General features: G+C 42.5%; 1 protein-coding gene across 2 annotated transcripts; it reads right to left on the reverse strand.

Moving 5' to 3' along the window:
- Nucleotides 1-11,242: 11,242 nt before the first annotated feature.
- Nucleotides 11,243-15,121, reverse strand: LOC121276949 (claudin-23-like). Of its 2 annotated transcripts, none has more exons than XM_041185667.1 (2): nucleotides 14,239-15,118; nucleotides 11,243-12,918 (listed from the first exon to the last, which is right to left on the reverse strand). In XM_041185667.1, exon 1 carries the CDS (start codon nucleotides 14,964-14,966, stop codon nucleotides 14,268-14,270), a length of 699 nt encoding a protein of 232 aa, XP_041041601.1. In that variant the 5' UTR covers nucleotides 14,967-15,118; the 3' UTR covers nucleotides 11,243-12,918; nucleotides 14,239-14,267. The 2 variants fall into 2 exon arrangements, with proteins under 2 accessions (XP_041041601.1, XP_041041602.1); XM_041185668.1 differs by lacking the exon at nucleotides 11,243-12,918 and adding an exon at nucleotides 13,103-13,370 and having other exon boundaries at nucleotides 14,239-15,121.
- Nucleotides 15,122-16,653: the final 1,532 nt, after the last annotated feature.

Consider the following 16,653-nt stretch of genomic DNA (forward strand, 5'->3'; position numbering starts at 1 on the left):
ATACTCAAAATTTTGGAATGTTTTAGTATACCTTTCCTTTAATCTAATATGGGGCTTTTGACTCTAAAGTGCTCAACTACACACACAAAAGACAATTCAGGGAAGAAAACACATTAAAGCTCACATACGAATGCTTCCTTGCACACAAACACAAATACTAAGGTATGCATTTATATTCCTATAATATTGAACTTAACTCTAAATGAAGCTTCAAGTAGCAGTGGGGGGAATAAAGGGATCTTGGAGGTTCCACCTATAGTGACAATCAAAATGACTGAAGCTCACATTTTCTCTGCTGCTGCCTGTCACTTGCTCATTAACCCCCTAGGGGTACCCCCTTTCTATCTCTCTCTCTCTCTCTCTCTCTCTCTCTCTCCTCAGTACAAACAGCTCTTGAAATTTAGATCCATTCCTTTCTTTTAAGTTACAAAAATTCAGTAGCGGACCTGCCACTGCGACTGGCACAACTCTACCAAGATATTTCTGTATTAGTTTAGTTTGTTGCAGATACAGACTCAAAATGAGTACTGTAGCTTCGTCAGGTTTATCGTTAGTCTAAGCTTCCACCCCTCCTTGGAGCGTAATGGTGGGTCACTCCGCTGCCACCCTTGTTGTTTCATTTTGCTGATCAGCTTTCAATGCTTCGTGGCGAGGTGAAGGGACAGGGTTCCTTCACCTCCCCATCCTGCAACAAACTCGAGTTCATCCTTCTCAGTCATACTCACATTCACATATTAAACAGGGACACCCAGTTCCCCCGAGACACTCCGTCCCCATGAGGTTCACTCATCTCAACTGTCCACCTGAGTCTCCCTGGCCGAAATGTTCAGATCCGCCCCATTAGACCTCCGTTCTAGTCTGACGTGAACAACCGGAGAGTACCTTTCAAAATGAAAATACGCACCAGATCATTGTTCTGCCTTCACAAAGGTCCGGGCGAATCCTGCCGACTACGCCACTGAAGAAGGTACCCCCTCCAATCCACCATCTACCACATAGGCCAGTTGAAGAGGAGAAGTTACAATCCCCAATCACACAGTGACTACAGAGTCGCAGGTTTCCTTTAACTAGTTTTATATCAAGCATATGCAAGGGAGCCGCAATCATTCCTAAGAATGAAGATCCAGCTCCCAGATTGATTACATTTCATTACTTTTGTACTTTTTCTTATAATAATACGTTTAAGTACATTTGAATACATCCAATGGGTAACCGACACACCGGTCTCATGCTAATTCTTTCCTATTGAGTGCATAAACATGTGATTTTGCAAACCAATTATTCTAAAGGAGGTATACATAATTATAATATCCAATCAAAATTAAAACACGTACGCAAAGACCTTGGTTCTCACAGCCCAAGACTGTTTGTGTTTCAACAAATCCCCCTCTTTGTCTATTGTATGTCCTCCCATATCTAAGCTAAAACCATCTGCCCCTTCCCTATGTGAGAAGGGAGTACACTTAATTTGATTTATGTCCTGCTCGTGTCTTCCAATCTGACTCTCAAGAGTGTGCAATGTTCATCTGGTAATCTTCAACTCTTAATATGCTTAGCGGCCATGTCTGCCTGGAGATTTTAAGTGTTCTTCAGTAAATTCTTACAGTGTTCTCTTTTAGAATTTTTAATTTTCCCCTAACACTCCTTATGACTGGAATTGTGAAAAATAACATTATTTTGCACAATGCTTGTAGCAAAATGGCATAGGCATATTCTTAATAGCAAAATGGGCTTAAAGGTTGTAACGTTTAGTCACCAGTTAAATATATTTTCAAAACTATTAGTTTCCCTCTTCCTAACTCTGCAATATGCACACTACATTTAATCCATTTGTTTAAACATGCATTTCAAAACCATGGTCCTGTTCTTTCCCAGTCTTTTATTGAACCGTTCTCAACTGTACATTACAGCAGTAGATTTTGTCCTCAAACACAGCCCAAATCAAATGTTCTACAAGTGTGCACTAGCTGGAACATGAGTTTTCGCTTTGTTCCATCCATACCTGCTCTATCAATGTGTGGCTCACTTCCAATCTCAGCCCAGTAGATTAGTCTACATTGTAGAGAACACAAGACATCAGGAGTAGTTATACACATGTTAACCTGATTACATGTAGCATAGATCTTGGATTTTTGTGCCTTCTGTTTCCTCATTCTTACTATGGTACATTTGTTTACTTACAAATGGATACACCTCCGTATTTTATCAGGCTAAGAAATTCAGTGGGAAACGCTGCATAGTATTAACTTTATTATTATCCTTATCCACTTTGACCTATTCTTCCCCTGGGAATTCTAGTTGCAACCAGTTAATTGACCAATCAAATAGCCTGCGTCATTGGCATTATCAAGGAATAGTAATATGCACTTCAGCATCAGAGTTAATGTGCTAAACTTTGCTGAGAAAAGAATGATTTGTGAACAATGCATGCAATTATTAATGTGCAAAGCACCCCCCCAACCCTCAACCCTGGGCAGCTTGTGGTGAGGAATTGAGGAATATCTACCCTGTGAACTGCAATTCCCTATAAATGGTTGGATGATTTGTGTTAGTCTGCCAATAACTGAGCGAATATCACAATTTCAACACATTGCAATCTAAAACAAATGCTTTCCTTGGATCTGGTCTCATACGTTAGCTAAAACCTCATGCTGAAGCTCTGCTGAAATATCTGATCCAGTCTTCTAGTCTCTAGCATCTGGTTAGTATTGGTTTTGTATCTGTTTACACTTGAAGTTCCAATGGCCCCTGACCTCTGACTATCACTCACCCAAATGTAAGTGTCAGCCATGACTCAGTTAGTCACACGTTTGCCTCTGAGTCAGTAAGTTTTGGTTTTAAGTCTCAATCCAGAAATTTGAGCACAAAATCCTGGCTACCATTGCCGTGCAATACTGTTGAAGGTGGCATATTCTGGATGAGGCATTAAACCAAATGCATATCTGCTCTCACAGATGGATATAAAAGATCCAGTGACATTACAAGCATTTTAAAGAAGAGCAGAATAGTTATCCCCAGTGTCCTGGACAATATTTATCCCTTGCTCAACATCACTAAAACAGATTATCATGTCATTATCACATTGCTATTTGAGGGAGCTTGCCATGTACAAATTGGTTGCTGCATTTCCTGCATTACATCATTGACTACACTTTAAAAGTACTTCTTCGCCTGTAAAACACTATGGAATGTCCTGAGGACATGAAGGGCACTATATAAGTCCATGTCTTTCTTACTGTTTTTTCAACTGATTAATGGGTTAAGAACCACACAAATTGATTCTATCCAATTTGGAAGGATTTTTTAGGCATGGATTGGTACAAGGATGTTAACTGAAAATAACTAGAGGTCAGAGTCTTTATTTTCTTGAATGGGATTGGGGGAGGAGAGTGATTGAAAAAGAACTGTACTTCATCAATGACCTTCCCTCCATCATAAAGTCAGAAGTGAAGATGTTCACTGCTGACTGCACAGTGTTTAATTCCATTTGCAACTCCTCAGATAATGATGCAGTCTGTACCAGAATGCAGTAAGACCTGGATAACATTCAGGCTTGGGCTGATAGGTGACAAGTAACACTTATGCCACGTAAGTGCCAAGCACTGACCATCTCAAAAAAGAGAAAGTCTAGCCATCTCCTCTTGGCATTCAACATCATTACCATTCACAGCTGAATCCCCCACCAATAACATCCTGGGAGTGACCATTAACCAAAAGTTTAACTGGACCAGTCATATAAATACTATGGCTACAAGGACAGACTAGAGGCTGGGAATCCTGCAACAAGTGACTCACCTCCTGACTCCCCAAAACCTGTGCACCATCTACAAGGAACAAGTCAAGAGTGTGATGAAATACTCTCCAATTGCCTGGATGAGTGCAACTCTAACAACATTCAGAAAGCTTGACACCATCTAGAACAAAGAAGCCCGCTTTTGCCACCTCATCCACCATCTTAAACTTTCACTCCCTCCACTTCCAGCACACAATGGCATCAGTGTGTACCATCTCCAAGATACACTGCAGCAAATCCCCATGGCATGTTTGACACTGCCTCCCAAACCTGGTACCTCCACCACCTAAAAGAACAAGGGTAGCAGGTGCTTGTACAAGTTTCTCTCTAAGTCACACACCATCCTGACATGGAAATATATGGTTCTTCTTTCATCATCACGAGGTCAAAATGTTGGGATTCCCTACTAAACAGCACTGTGGGTGTACCCACACTACAGAGTCTGCAGCTGTTCAAGGAGCTGTCTCGCCACCACCTCCTCAATGGCATAAAGGGATGGTGAACAAATGTTGGCCTTGCCAGTGACACCCATTATGAAAGAATTGAAAAAAATAGTTTTGAAATAACGCTAAACACCGGTTTTAATATTTGCAGCACAGCCTATTATTATTTGTCCCAGAATCTGAACTAGACAAGTCTTTAGACTTAGTGTGTTGTGTATTGCTGAATTTGATGCAAGTCCTGAGAATTAACAAGTACTTAGGGAACAAATAAAAGCAAAATACTGCAGATTTTGGAAATCTGAAATAAAAACAGAAAGCAATGGAAAAACTCAATAGGTCTGGCAGCATTTGTGGAGAGGGAAACAGAGTTAATGTTCTGAGTCTGAAATGACTCTTCTTTGGAACCCCATTCTTGTTACAACTTTGCCAGCATATACAGATGTCTTTTAACACAAGGAATGCTAGGGGCTTGTATGAAGGGATCAAAAAAGCAACAGGTCCATCAGCAAAGAAAACAGCTCCACTGAGAACAAAGGCAGGGGAAGTCATCACGAACTGCAATAAACAGTTGGAGAGTCAGGTAAAGTTGTACTCTAGGAAGAACACTGTCACTGAGGAAACTCCAGACACCATAGAGAGCCTGCCTGTCATGGCAGGGCTGGATATCGAACCCAAGTGGAGGAGCTTAGCAAAGCTATTGATTAGATTGTCATGGGCAAAGCTCTGGGTGCTGATGCTACACCACTTGAACGCATTAAGCACGGGAAACTGGGCTGATGCTACACCACTTGAAGGCATTATGCACAGAAACTGGCACTCTTGCAGCTTTTGCATAAATTTCTCCATCTCTGCTGGAGGAAGGGGGCAGTGCCCCGGGATACATGTGGTGCAAAGGTTGTGACCCTGTACAAGAACCAAGGCAACCGCAGTGATTGCAACAGCTATCACAGTATCGCCCTGCTGGACATAATGGGAAAAGTATTTGCCTGTGTTGCCCTTATCAGATTGCAGATCCTGGCTGAATGCACCTACCCTGAATCGCAGTGTGGTTTCAGAACTGGAAGATCTACAATTCATATGATCTTTTAAGTCCAGCAGCCACAAGAGAAATGCCGTGAACAAAGGAGACATATATATATTATCTTCATCAATCTCACCAAGACATTAGACAATACGAGCAGAGGCAGTGTATTCAAGCTGTTGGAGAAAATTGGCTACTCGCCGAAGCTGCTCAATCTGATCTCCTCTTTCCACGAAAACATGATAGGTAAGGTCAACTATGATGGGGCACCATCAGAATCCTTTGAGATCTGGAGTAAGGAACAGGGTTGTGATCTGACACTGACAGTCTTTGGTATGTTCTTCTCTTTGCTGTTGTCATAAAAAATCAAGTCATGTACAGAGTTTACTTATAAACTGGAACTAACAGTTCTCACCTGAGATCCAAAGTAAATGTGTGCCAAGTCCTCAACAGAGATTTGCTTTTCACTGACGATGCTGCATTAGCTCTCCATCAATGCACGCATCCCAAAACCCGCAGCTGTTATATCCAAGCTGAGTAAGAGAATATGGAACAACAGCAACCTGACTGAGAACACCAAATTATGAACCTACCAAGTCATCATCCTCAGTGCACTCCTCTACAGTGGTTAGACCTGGGCAACATATGCTAGGCAGGAGAAAAGGCTGAACAGTTTCCCCCTTTACTGTCTCAGACGTATCGCCTGCATCTCTTGGCAGGACAACGTCACCAACTTCGAAGTACTGGAGTGTGTTAATTCAATCAGCATACATTCATTGCTAAGCCAATGACATTTGTGCTGGCTCAGCCACGTTCATTAGATGGATGATGTCAGTATACCCAAAGACCATCTATATGGTGAACTGGCCACTGGGTCAGGACCTAATGGGTGTCCATACTTCTGATGCAAAGGCACCTGCAAGTGAGATATGAAGTTTGTGGACATTGACATTGACAACTGGGAGACAGTTGCTGATGGCTGTGACCACTGGAGCCTGACTGTTTGGAAGGGCATTGGAAGAGGTGGAGCAAATCAGAAAGCTCAGCTGGCCAGGAAGAGGGCCCAGAGAAAATAGAGGCCAGCAAAACCGTGCACCTCCTTAGCCCACTGCCTTCCTTTGCAGTAAATGCAGCACATTAAGCACACCAGATGATGTGAGGCACTGAGTTGACCACCACAGTGTAAACTATTATCTTACAAGATAGAAGGATGCTACCAATCTTAAAGGAGGAAAGCAAGATAGGGAGGCAGGGAGCTGTAGGGAAGGAATTGTGGAGCTTAGGGCCTAGGCAACTGAAGACACGGCCACTAATGGGAAGAAATTATAATTAGGAAGTTAGAAGATGTCTCGCAGGATTGTGGGGCCAGAGGTGATTACAAAGATAAGGAAGGGCAAGGCCATGGAGGGATTTGAAAACAAGGATGATAATTTTAAAGTCACGACTTTGCTTGACTGGGAGTCAATGTAGGTCTGCGAGCACAGGGGTGATAAGAAATGGGATGTGCTGTGAATTAAGACACACGGGCAGCAAAGTTTTGGATGACCTCAAGTTTAGGATGAAGGAGACCAGCCAGGAGTGTGTTGGAATAGTTGTGTCTAGAGATAACAAAGGCATGGATAAGCATCTCAGCAGCAGCTGAGAGGCAATGTGGGTGATGTTCCAGAGTTGGAAATAGGTGGTCTTAGTGATGATATGAATACGAGACCAGAAGCTCAGCTGGAGATTCAATGTAACACCAAGGTTGCACACAGACTGGTTTAATCTCATCTGTTGCCTGGGAAGGAGTCCGTAGCAAGGGAACGGAGATCAGAGCTTCAGTCCTCCCAGTATTTCACCAGAGGAAATTTCTCTTCATCTAGTACTGGATGTCAGATAAGCCATCTGATAATTTAACAACATTGGAAAAATTGAGAGAGGTGGTGGTGAGGTCAAGCTGAGTGTCCTCAGCGTACATATGAAAATTAATGCTGTACTTTCGAATAATGTCACCAAGGGGCAGGATGTTGATGAGAAATAGAAGGGGGCCAAGGATAGATCTTTGGGGATGCAGGAAAAGAAGCCATTACAAGTGACTCTACGGCTATGATTAAATAGATAAGAATGGAACCAGGTGAGAGTAGTCTCACCCAGCTGGACAACAGTGGAGAGGCAGTAGAGAAAGATGGTGTGGTCAGCCATGTCAAAGGCTGCAGGCAGGTTGAAGGCGTGGAGGGAAAGCTTACTCTTGTCACAGTCACACAGGATTTCATTTGTGACTTTGTTAAGAGACCCATTGAGCAAGGACACATTAGCGACTGAGTGGTAGGAGGCTTAAGAGAATGAATTGCCTCCTTCCACCACATTGTGAAAGACAAGGTGTGAAGCAAAGCAAATAGCAAGGGCTTTATGGCTGGCAAATCAACACAGTTGAATGTAACAGCCCACCTGCTATAGGTGAATTTAATGCCCCCCATCCTCTACTTTTGATGTAGGTTTTGAACATTTGTCATTTATTTGACACGGCAGAGTATTAGAAGACATAAACCAGCCTTGCCAATTTGCTCTCATTTATTTTAAAACCAGTAAGACAAGAGTGAAACATCTGCGTGCTGGCTGCTGGAAAATACAGTCCAGCTGTCTAAAACTAGCTTTAGATTTAGATCTAAAAATCACAGATGACAGGTGACTGTCTTTGGTAAATGACATAAACTGGTCTTGCCAGTTTGTTCTCTGTCATCTTGAACCAGTGCCACAGTAAAAGAGGCAGTTCATTCTAAAGGGAATGGAGGAGGCATGGTCAAGGGGTGAAAAGTTCATGCTGCACTCACTGGTCTCATAGTCTAGGTGGAGATTGGGTCCCCTTGGGCTTCTTGTGTCACTTTCAAATTGGCCTGGATCTTCTGCAAAGCTGTAATCATTGTCAGATTGCAGCTGCACTTGAACTTCTCCATGCCTAGATGCTGCTCCACACTTCTTGCTGAGTTTTCAAAGCCTGGCTTCTCCAGAAATGCAGAGCACAGCATCCCTCAGAGAGCTCCATCACAGTGCTGTAGCATCGGGGGAAGACAGGGCACTCCCTTGTTTTACAGCACCAGGTGCCGCATAGTAAGTTTAAAGGCCTTGTTACTGAATGGGTGAATGTTAGTGAATAGGTAAGTGGATGAATGAGTGCATGGGTAGGGTCATAGGGCGGCTAGGTGGGTGAGGTAAGTGAGTACATGGGTAGATGGGTGGGGTGACAGGTGGGTAGATGGCAGATGGGTAGGGTGGCAGGTGGATAAAGTGGTAGGTGAGTAGTGTGGCAGGTAGGTGAGGTGGCAGGTGTGTAGGGTGGCAGGTGGGTAGGGAGAGTGAGGTGCAAGTGGGTAGGGTGACAGGTGGGTAGAATGATAGGTGGGTAGGGTGGTAGGTGAGTAGCATGGCAAGGAGATGAAGTGACAGACGAGTAAGGAGAGTGAGGTTGCAGTGGGTAGGTTGGCAGGTGGGTAGAATGGTAGGTGGGTAGAGTGGCAGGTGGGTAGGGTTCTAGGTAAGTAGAGTGGCAGGTAGGTGAGGTGGTATGTGATTAGGGTGGCAGGTGGGTAGGGTGGCAGGTGGGTAGAGTGGTATGTGAGTGAGGTGGTAGGTGGGTCAGGTAGCAGGTGGGCAGAGTAATAGGTGGGTGAGGACGTGGTGGATAGGGTGGCAGGTAGCTTGGGTGGTGGTTAGATGGGGGCAGGTAGTCAGGCTGGGGGATAGTCAGGTCGAGTTGGGGAAGTTGTCAGGCAGTGGAGGGGGTAGTCGAGTGGTTAGGGGAATGGAGCAGTCAGGGGGTAGTCGGAGGGGTCAGGGGGCTTAGTCAGGGTTCAGTGGGGTAGCTGGAAGGTTTTAGGGACAGGAGGTCAGTGTGAGCGACTGGATGGTCAATTCTGTAGTTACTCAGGAATTAGACTAGGATTTTTCTGTCTATTCCCTGGTAACTATTCAGGTTAAGTCCCACGGAACTAACCAAAGTCTCCGACTCTAGCTCAGAGTTGGAGACCTTTGAGGAGCATCCTGGGGAACATGGGAATTGCCAGCCGGAAGTTCAAACTTCCCGGGCGATTCCCCACAGAGGTCAGCACATCGGGTCTTCCACAGGATCCCGATGTGCATCTTGGGTAGTACGTCTGGTTTCTGATGATCCGGAGATCTGGGCCACTGTTTCTGAATGTGGCATCTGTTTTGCCATCAAATCAAGTGAATGAGAATGTGGTTGTGTCAAACCTTAGATGTAGTGGCATAAAGTTTCACTTTCACATCTCCACAGACCATCACTTTCCCCAAACACTGACTGCTGTTGCCATTTTTAATGAACAGCCACTGGCAGTGAAACCAATTAAACAAATAGCTGCAGAAAGAAGAAGCTGCTCCCTTTAAGAATTATTTTGCAAATCCTGTCCCAAGTTTCTAGCTTATTTTATAGGATTTCCCTTTGCTATGTGAGCTCTGCCTGTACAGCCCACTTAAAATATAGGGTAGTGAAAAATACAACAGCCCAGGGCATCTTACCTTGGGCACTGAAGAAGAAATAATCAGCGTGGAGTTCAGATGGGTATGAAAACCTGATGAAAAGGTGTCTTTAGTTGTAAAAATTAATTAATTACAATTTGGAGATGTAACTGAGATACAACTCAAGTGAGAGACTTTTATTGGTGATCAATAGTTTATGATTTTACTTTTTGGCACAATGCAGCTTGGATCATGGGAGACCAATAACTTATGTGTCCCTGTGGCTTAAAATGGCTCCCCTCAGTCTTCAATTAGATTATGGATCCATCGCTTCCTTATAACAATTCTTTTACCAAAATGCAGAGTCATCCGTGATCTTAAGGAGAGAAGTTTGAAATCTAAAGCTAGTTTTAGACATCTGGACTGTATTTTCCAGCAGCCAGCACGTAGATGTTTCACTCTTGTTGTCACACTGGTTTTAAAATAACAGACAGCAAACTGGCAGGACCAGTTTTTGTCTTCTAAAACTCTGACGTGTCAAATAAATGACAAATGTTCAAAACCTACCTCAAAAGTAGAGGATGGGGGGCATTAAATTCACCTATAGCATAAGAACATAAGAACTAGGAGCAGGAGTAGGCAATCCAGCCCCTCGAGCATGCCCCACCTTTCATTACGATCATGGCAGGTGGGCTGTTACATTCAACTATATTGATTTGCCAGTCATAAAGCCCCTACTATTTGATTTGCTTCACACCTTGCCTTTCACAATGTGGTGGGAGGAGAGAATTCATTCTCTTGAGCCTCCTACTGTTATTTTGCTTAAAATGATATTAGGTAAGAAGCATGGATAAAGAAAGCTGTTATAAGTCATACAGCTGCTGACAGTTGTGCCTTGTTTTCACCAAAATTCACCTGATAACTTTGTTGAGCTGTACCTGATTGCATACCAACAGTTATGAGTGATTCCAGTAAAAAATGCAAAGGGAAAGTTATCTTCTCCAAATAACAACACCGGTTCTGCACTATGCTGAGATTGTATTGTTAACCTCACCCATGTTATCAGCTTCTGCACATATGCAACACCAATCTTTTTGCCTTTGACTCAATTCTTCCTGTTCTATTAAGTATCTGACATCAAGTTGGGAATAAGCTATGAATATTGTCCAGTTCAACTTTGGCAAAATTGGGAAACCATCCTATCCAGCTCACGCTAGAAACTGTGTATCTTATTGCAGTATTAATTTGGCCTCTGGTCCTTGCTTCCTTCCTACTAAACACTCCAGCTGAATCAGACGGTGCACTATCTTTCGTTCTCTTAGCTGAATACCAACGCCCACTGTTACAATGAGGGGCTTCTTCCCTTATCACCCTTAGCTCCTGTTCACCACAAAAAAGGCATTTCCAAGAGCAGACATTATCTCTCTTGCACTGAAAGTTGTATGTTGTTCAATGGGATGGGTGTCACAGGCTTAACAATTATCTTTTTATCATCCTTTTTCTACATTGTACACCATCTGGTCACAGCCATTCTAAAATGAATAATGGAATTTATTTAAAATAATTATACAGACCAAAACACCACAACAAAATGCTGATGGTATGATCTTTTTCTAAAACAATAGATTATATAATTTTATGATAATATTGGTTAACATTCATTGTAACTGTGAAACTGTTATTGTATACATCCACATCTGTCTGTACATTTAGCTACTTTTTGGTGCTGGCAAGGGTGCAGTAGAACTCATCATTAATTTTCAATATCACATTGACAGGAAATATACAAAAGACATGCAGAAAAATGTGTAATATGAAAAAGCATTGAATCCATCACACTCACAATAGAGTTGAAAAGCAATGCCATTCTAAATATCTCTCCATCCCTCAAATTTACACAATTCCCCCTTTCACTTTGATGATACCATCTCTATTTCCAGTCTGTTCCATAAAGCAGTTAAGTGTATGTTGTCTGCTTACCTTCGCGCTTCAGAATTTATGTTACTTTTCCTTACTGAAACACATTTAATTTAATTGGAGGGGGTCTGTTTTCAGCCACAGTTGATGCCATAGTGAAGACTTTGCCTGAAATCTGTTATTTTGTAAAGCCACTAGTGTATGAGGTATATAAATGAGTTGTTTCTGTGCTCTCAACAGGGATTCTTTGATTGACAGGAGTGTGATTCAAGTGTCTCTAATTCTCTGACCTCCAATCCCTGCAGGGAGCATAAGGGTGCAAGAAGATTCCTTAGACTCACTCTATCACAGATGTACATATTCCTTCAGTAGCCCGTATGCTGGACACTGGAAACAATATTTAACTTTAGACGCTTTCGTTGTCGGCTTATGTTCATTCTTTAATAGTTGTGCCCCTTCACAGGGGTGGAGGGGCGAGCAGTTTTGTTTGATATTCGGATAACACAGTGTTTCCATTATTATATATTTTACTTCGAAAAGCCATATGTACCTATTCAATATTACTTGCCCGAACAACTGGCGATAGTGACAACAGCATTTCAATATGGATTCATTTACCAAACATTTCTCAAATTCCATTACTTCTGCCTTGCATCACAGGTTGAATAGTTACTAGCCACAGAGGCAACTTTACAATTACACTAGATAACTTTTGATTCTAATCTTGTCAGTTCTAAATTTCAGCAAATCTTTTCAATCATTCACATTAGATTTTCATGTAAATTTCTGACTTGTGTTCATAAAAGATTATTACATCGTCATCCTCCATTTGTCAGCCCACTGTCAAGCACTTGCTGGCTTCTTAAAGTTTATTGTTCATTAATTTGTGGAAATGGCAAAGTTTATTTTAAACTGGCTTATGATTGCTTCCTCCCTGATTTTACGGAAGAAATATATCTCATTGCTGCTTCCACTGAGTTTTTCACCAATGAATGAATGTTTTTAAAATTAATTTTCATTTGTGGATATCATTGGCAAGGCTGGGTATTACCCATTTCTAGTAGCCCTTGTGAATGTCATGATTAGCCTCCTTTAACCTCTGCAATCCCTGTGGCACTCCCAGAGTGCTGTTGGATAGGGTATGCCAGGATTTTGCGGCGATGAAGAAAGGGCATTTTCTGTCCAAATTGAGATGTTGTGTTACTTGGAGGGGAACTTGGGAGTTGATGGTGTTCCCATGAAACTGCTGCCCTTGTTCTTCCATGTGGTGGAGGTACCAAGTTAGGGAGGTGCTGTTGAAGAAACATGGTGTGAAAACACACATACAATTATCTTCCGGTATTGAGTCACAGGAACAAATGCTAATGATAATCACTGTAATAGAGGATAATCAGAACTGAAGTACTTCAAGTTATGTTGTTAGAAAAACATCTAAATATCTGAAAATATAACAACAAATATTCAACATGAATTGCATAGCTGACCAATCTTATTGAATCCTTTGAAGAAGTAGCAGATAGAGTAGACAAAGGCAATGCAAAAAGATTTTGATAAGTAGGTGCATGAATAAAATCAGAACATTTGGAGTCAGAGCACAAGAAGCAGAATGGATAACTAGCTGGCTCCAAAACAAAGTAGAGAGTCAAACTTTAAAGGCAGCTACTCAGAATGGCTAAAAGTATGAAATCATGTTCCACATGGATTGGTGTTGGGATCGTTGGTGTTCACCATATACATATGGACTCTGAAATCAGAAATACAAATTCAAAATTTGTTGATGACAATTAATTGGGAGATGTATGTACCTATTCAATATTACTTGCCCGAACAACTGGCGATAGTGACAACAGCATTTCAATATGGATTCATTTACCAAACATTTCTCAAATTCCATTACTTCTGCCTTGCATCACAGATTGAATAGTTACTAGCCACAGAGGCAACTTTACAATTACACTAGATAACTTTTGATTCTAATCTTGTCAGTTCTAAATTTCAGCAAATCTTGATGAGGAGTACTGTGACAAATTACAGCAAGCTTTAATGAACTTACACATTGGGTGTGTAATTGGCAATCCACTGTCAAAATATACTGTCAAAATACTGTGCATCGTTCTGGTTGTCAAATTATATAAAAGATATGGAGGCACTGGAGAGAAGGCACAAAAAAGATTTATGAGAAGGCTACCAGTGCTTAAGAGTTTATATCTAAAGACTAAACAGGCTGGGTCTCTTTTCTAAAGAACTGAGAAGACTGAAAGATGACCTGATAGAAGTCTTTAAGATAGGATAGCAGTAGAGAAAATGTTTGTGGTTCATTCCAAAACTTAGGGGTTTTAAATAAGTATTTGGTAGTCACTAAAGCAGTAAATCCAGTAAGGAATTCAGGAGGAACTTCATTACCAAGACAGTGGTTAGAATGTGAAACCTTTTTCCACATGTGAATTTGTATCAATGCATTTAAGGGGAAGCCAGACAAACACCAGGAAAAAAGGAATAGAAGGATATTCTGACAGGGATAGAGGAGGCTGGTCTGGAGCGTGGACCAGTTACTCAGGACTAGGGCCTGTTTCTGTAATTTACATTTTAATTCCAAGTTGTTAAAATCATACCAATAACCACCGCCAGTCATCTAGTCTATCTACAGGTCGTCATCCCAAGGAGTTGGAGCAGAGGGAATGGTCGTTGGTAAGTCTATCATTGTGACTGGGTTGGAAATCCCAGTGGGATATCTGCTGGCAGGATAGGCTGCGCTCTTCGGGTAATAATTCGTCTTCGCTGCAGTATTGTTTTTGAACAATTTGCCGAAACTGAACAACAGATGAATACCAGCTACGACTATGAGGCCACCGCCAATGAAGCCCAGGACGGTGGCGTAGCCAACAGTGAGTACGGCGCCGTCTACAGTGTTGGGGATCTGCTCGAGTCGATGCGTGTACCAGGAGACCGGGATCAGGGTCAAGGCCCCACCGATCACAAGAACGATCCCTCCCACTCCTGAGACGGTGTAGTTGGGGATGTCCGTCCAGCAGCGAACTCCCAAAGTTGTCACCAGGATCCCAGCAGCAGACACCACCATGGAGGCGATCATGAGGCCTCGGGCGATGGAGATCACTTGATAGTTAAAGTAGGCATCGTCGCTCTGTCCGCAGGTCAACTGCCGCACGGACTGCTCGTCCCTGCAGATCTCCCACAGCCCCTGGTGATGGATCTCATCCCGAGCCCTCTCGGGAATATCGGACACATCTCTCCAGGCAGGAGCCACAATGCAGGTGAGGATCAGTACATAGCCCGAGGAAGAGAGGACCAGCCCCAAGATCATCACCAGTGGGGTCCGCATGTTGAAAGCAGTCAATCCCAACAGCGATTGGAGAACTAACTGCTTCAGTCCAACAGACAGGATAGGAGGTAACTCTGTAAAACCCCAACTCTCGGATTACACCGAAACCAGAAAAACAGGTTTTACTCTGCTGCTCAACGCGAAAACACTGAATGGCGAGCTCACTCTGCTCTTGCTCTTTACAATTAAGTTAGCTGCTTCGCCCCAACGCTCAGGTGGATTGCAATGGCACTATTGCGATTAAAGCGAAAAAACTGGTTTTGTTAAAAAGTGAAAGCGAATGAAGGCAAACTTATTTGGTGGCAAAGTCACATTTATTGTGTTTTTTTTGGAGGGTGGGGGGGGGGGGGGTGAGATCTAATCAAAATGTGCTGCCATTATCAAGGAATGTATGCACACCTCAGCGTCCCCGCAAGACATGTTTCTGTTTGGGTTTCGATAAACACTGGCTTGCATCCAACCACATATTTCGCGTTGCGCTGGTATGCGGAGAGGAGTGAGAAATGCATCCACCGGTTTACCTCATATTTCACTATGGACATTTCAGAACGCACAATAACTTTGCCTCTGTAAAAGAAAAAACATCAGTCATTTAGGAATAATAACAGAAAATGCTGGAAATACTCAGCAGGTCAGGAAGCATCTGTTGACTGAATGAGAGAGAAACAGGATTAACTTTTCCGGTTGATGACCTTTGTCAGAACTGGAAGTAGTTAGAGATGTGATAGTTTTTAGTAGAAGCAGGGAACGGGGAGAGGATAAATGAAAGGTAACGGGGTGGGAGGCAGAAGTAAATTCCCTGCCTCTTTTTATTGTTCAAAACCCCCTGTTATGCCTCTAACTACTTCCGTGGGCAGCCGCTGCTTTTCGAATACAATAAAAAGGGTCATTACATTTTATGGATACAGGGAAAAGCTAAACTTACAATTACTGTTTAACATTGTTTATAAGGCTAACATAACTAACTTCTGCAAATGAGTTAACAGACAGTCTTAATGCTGTGTTCACAGTTTTGTGCTAATAATAGGAAGGTGACTTGTTAAAGGCCAGGCAACAAATGGTTAAAAGCCAGGCAACAATTGTTTTTTTTTTCCAGTTTTCGACCTTTTTGATTACAAATATAGTGTAAAGTTGTTTGCTTAAAACTCAAACGTCAAAAGGTAATGTCTTAATATAATGCAACTGACGATTGCTGTTTGTTTAGAATATCATTGAATAAGTAGAAATTCGGCAGTTTGGAATCACCCTTACCCAATGGTTGCTTGGTGGAACTGGGGACAGATGGGGAAGGTGCTGAAGGAAGCAAATCTAAGAGGATAAAAGCAAAAACTGCGGATGCTGGAAATCCAAAACAAAAACAAAAATACCTGGAAAAACTGAGCAGGTCATAGAGAGATGATTGAGACGATCTTACAAAGTAAGAATCCGTTGGATGAGGCAAATGGTTGGCCACAGGGGTCAACCCAGAGGCCAAACATAGAAAAGGCCATGTGGCTGATGGCATATCAGAAGAATCAAGCTGTACAATTGGAAGAGATAGGCAACTGAAACAGAATTTAGAGGAAAGGGTTGTCAATAGGCTAAAGAAGGACCTCAAGGAAGAATGGCATGGGCGAAAGGAGGTAGAAAAGCATGAGGTAGAAAAGGAAAAGTGGTGCAGCCAATTACAATTTGTGGGAAGCCAGTG

Source organism: Carcharodon carcharias, chromosome 4 (assembly GCF_017639515.1).
Source record: "Carcharodon carcharias isolate sCarCar2 chromosome 4, sCarCar2.pri, whole genome shotgun sequence".
NCBI classification, from domain to species: domain Eukaryota; kingdom Metazoa; phylum Chordata; class Chondrichthyes; order Lamniformes; family Lamnidae; genus Carcharodon; species Carcharodon carcharias.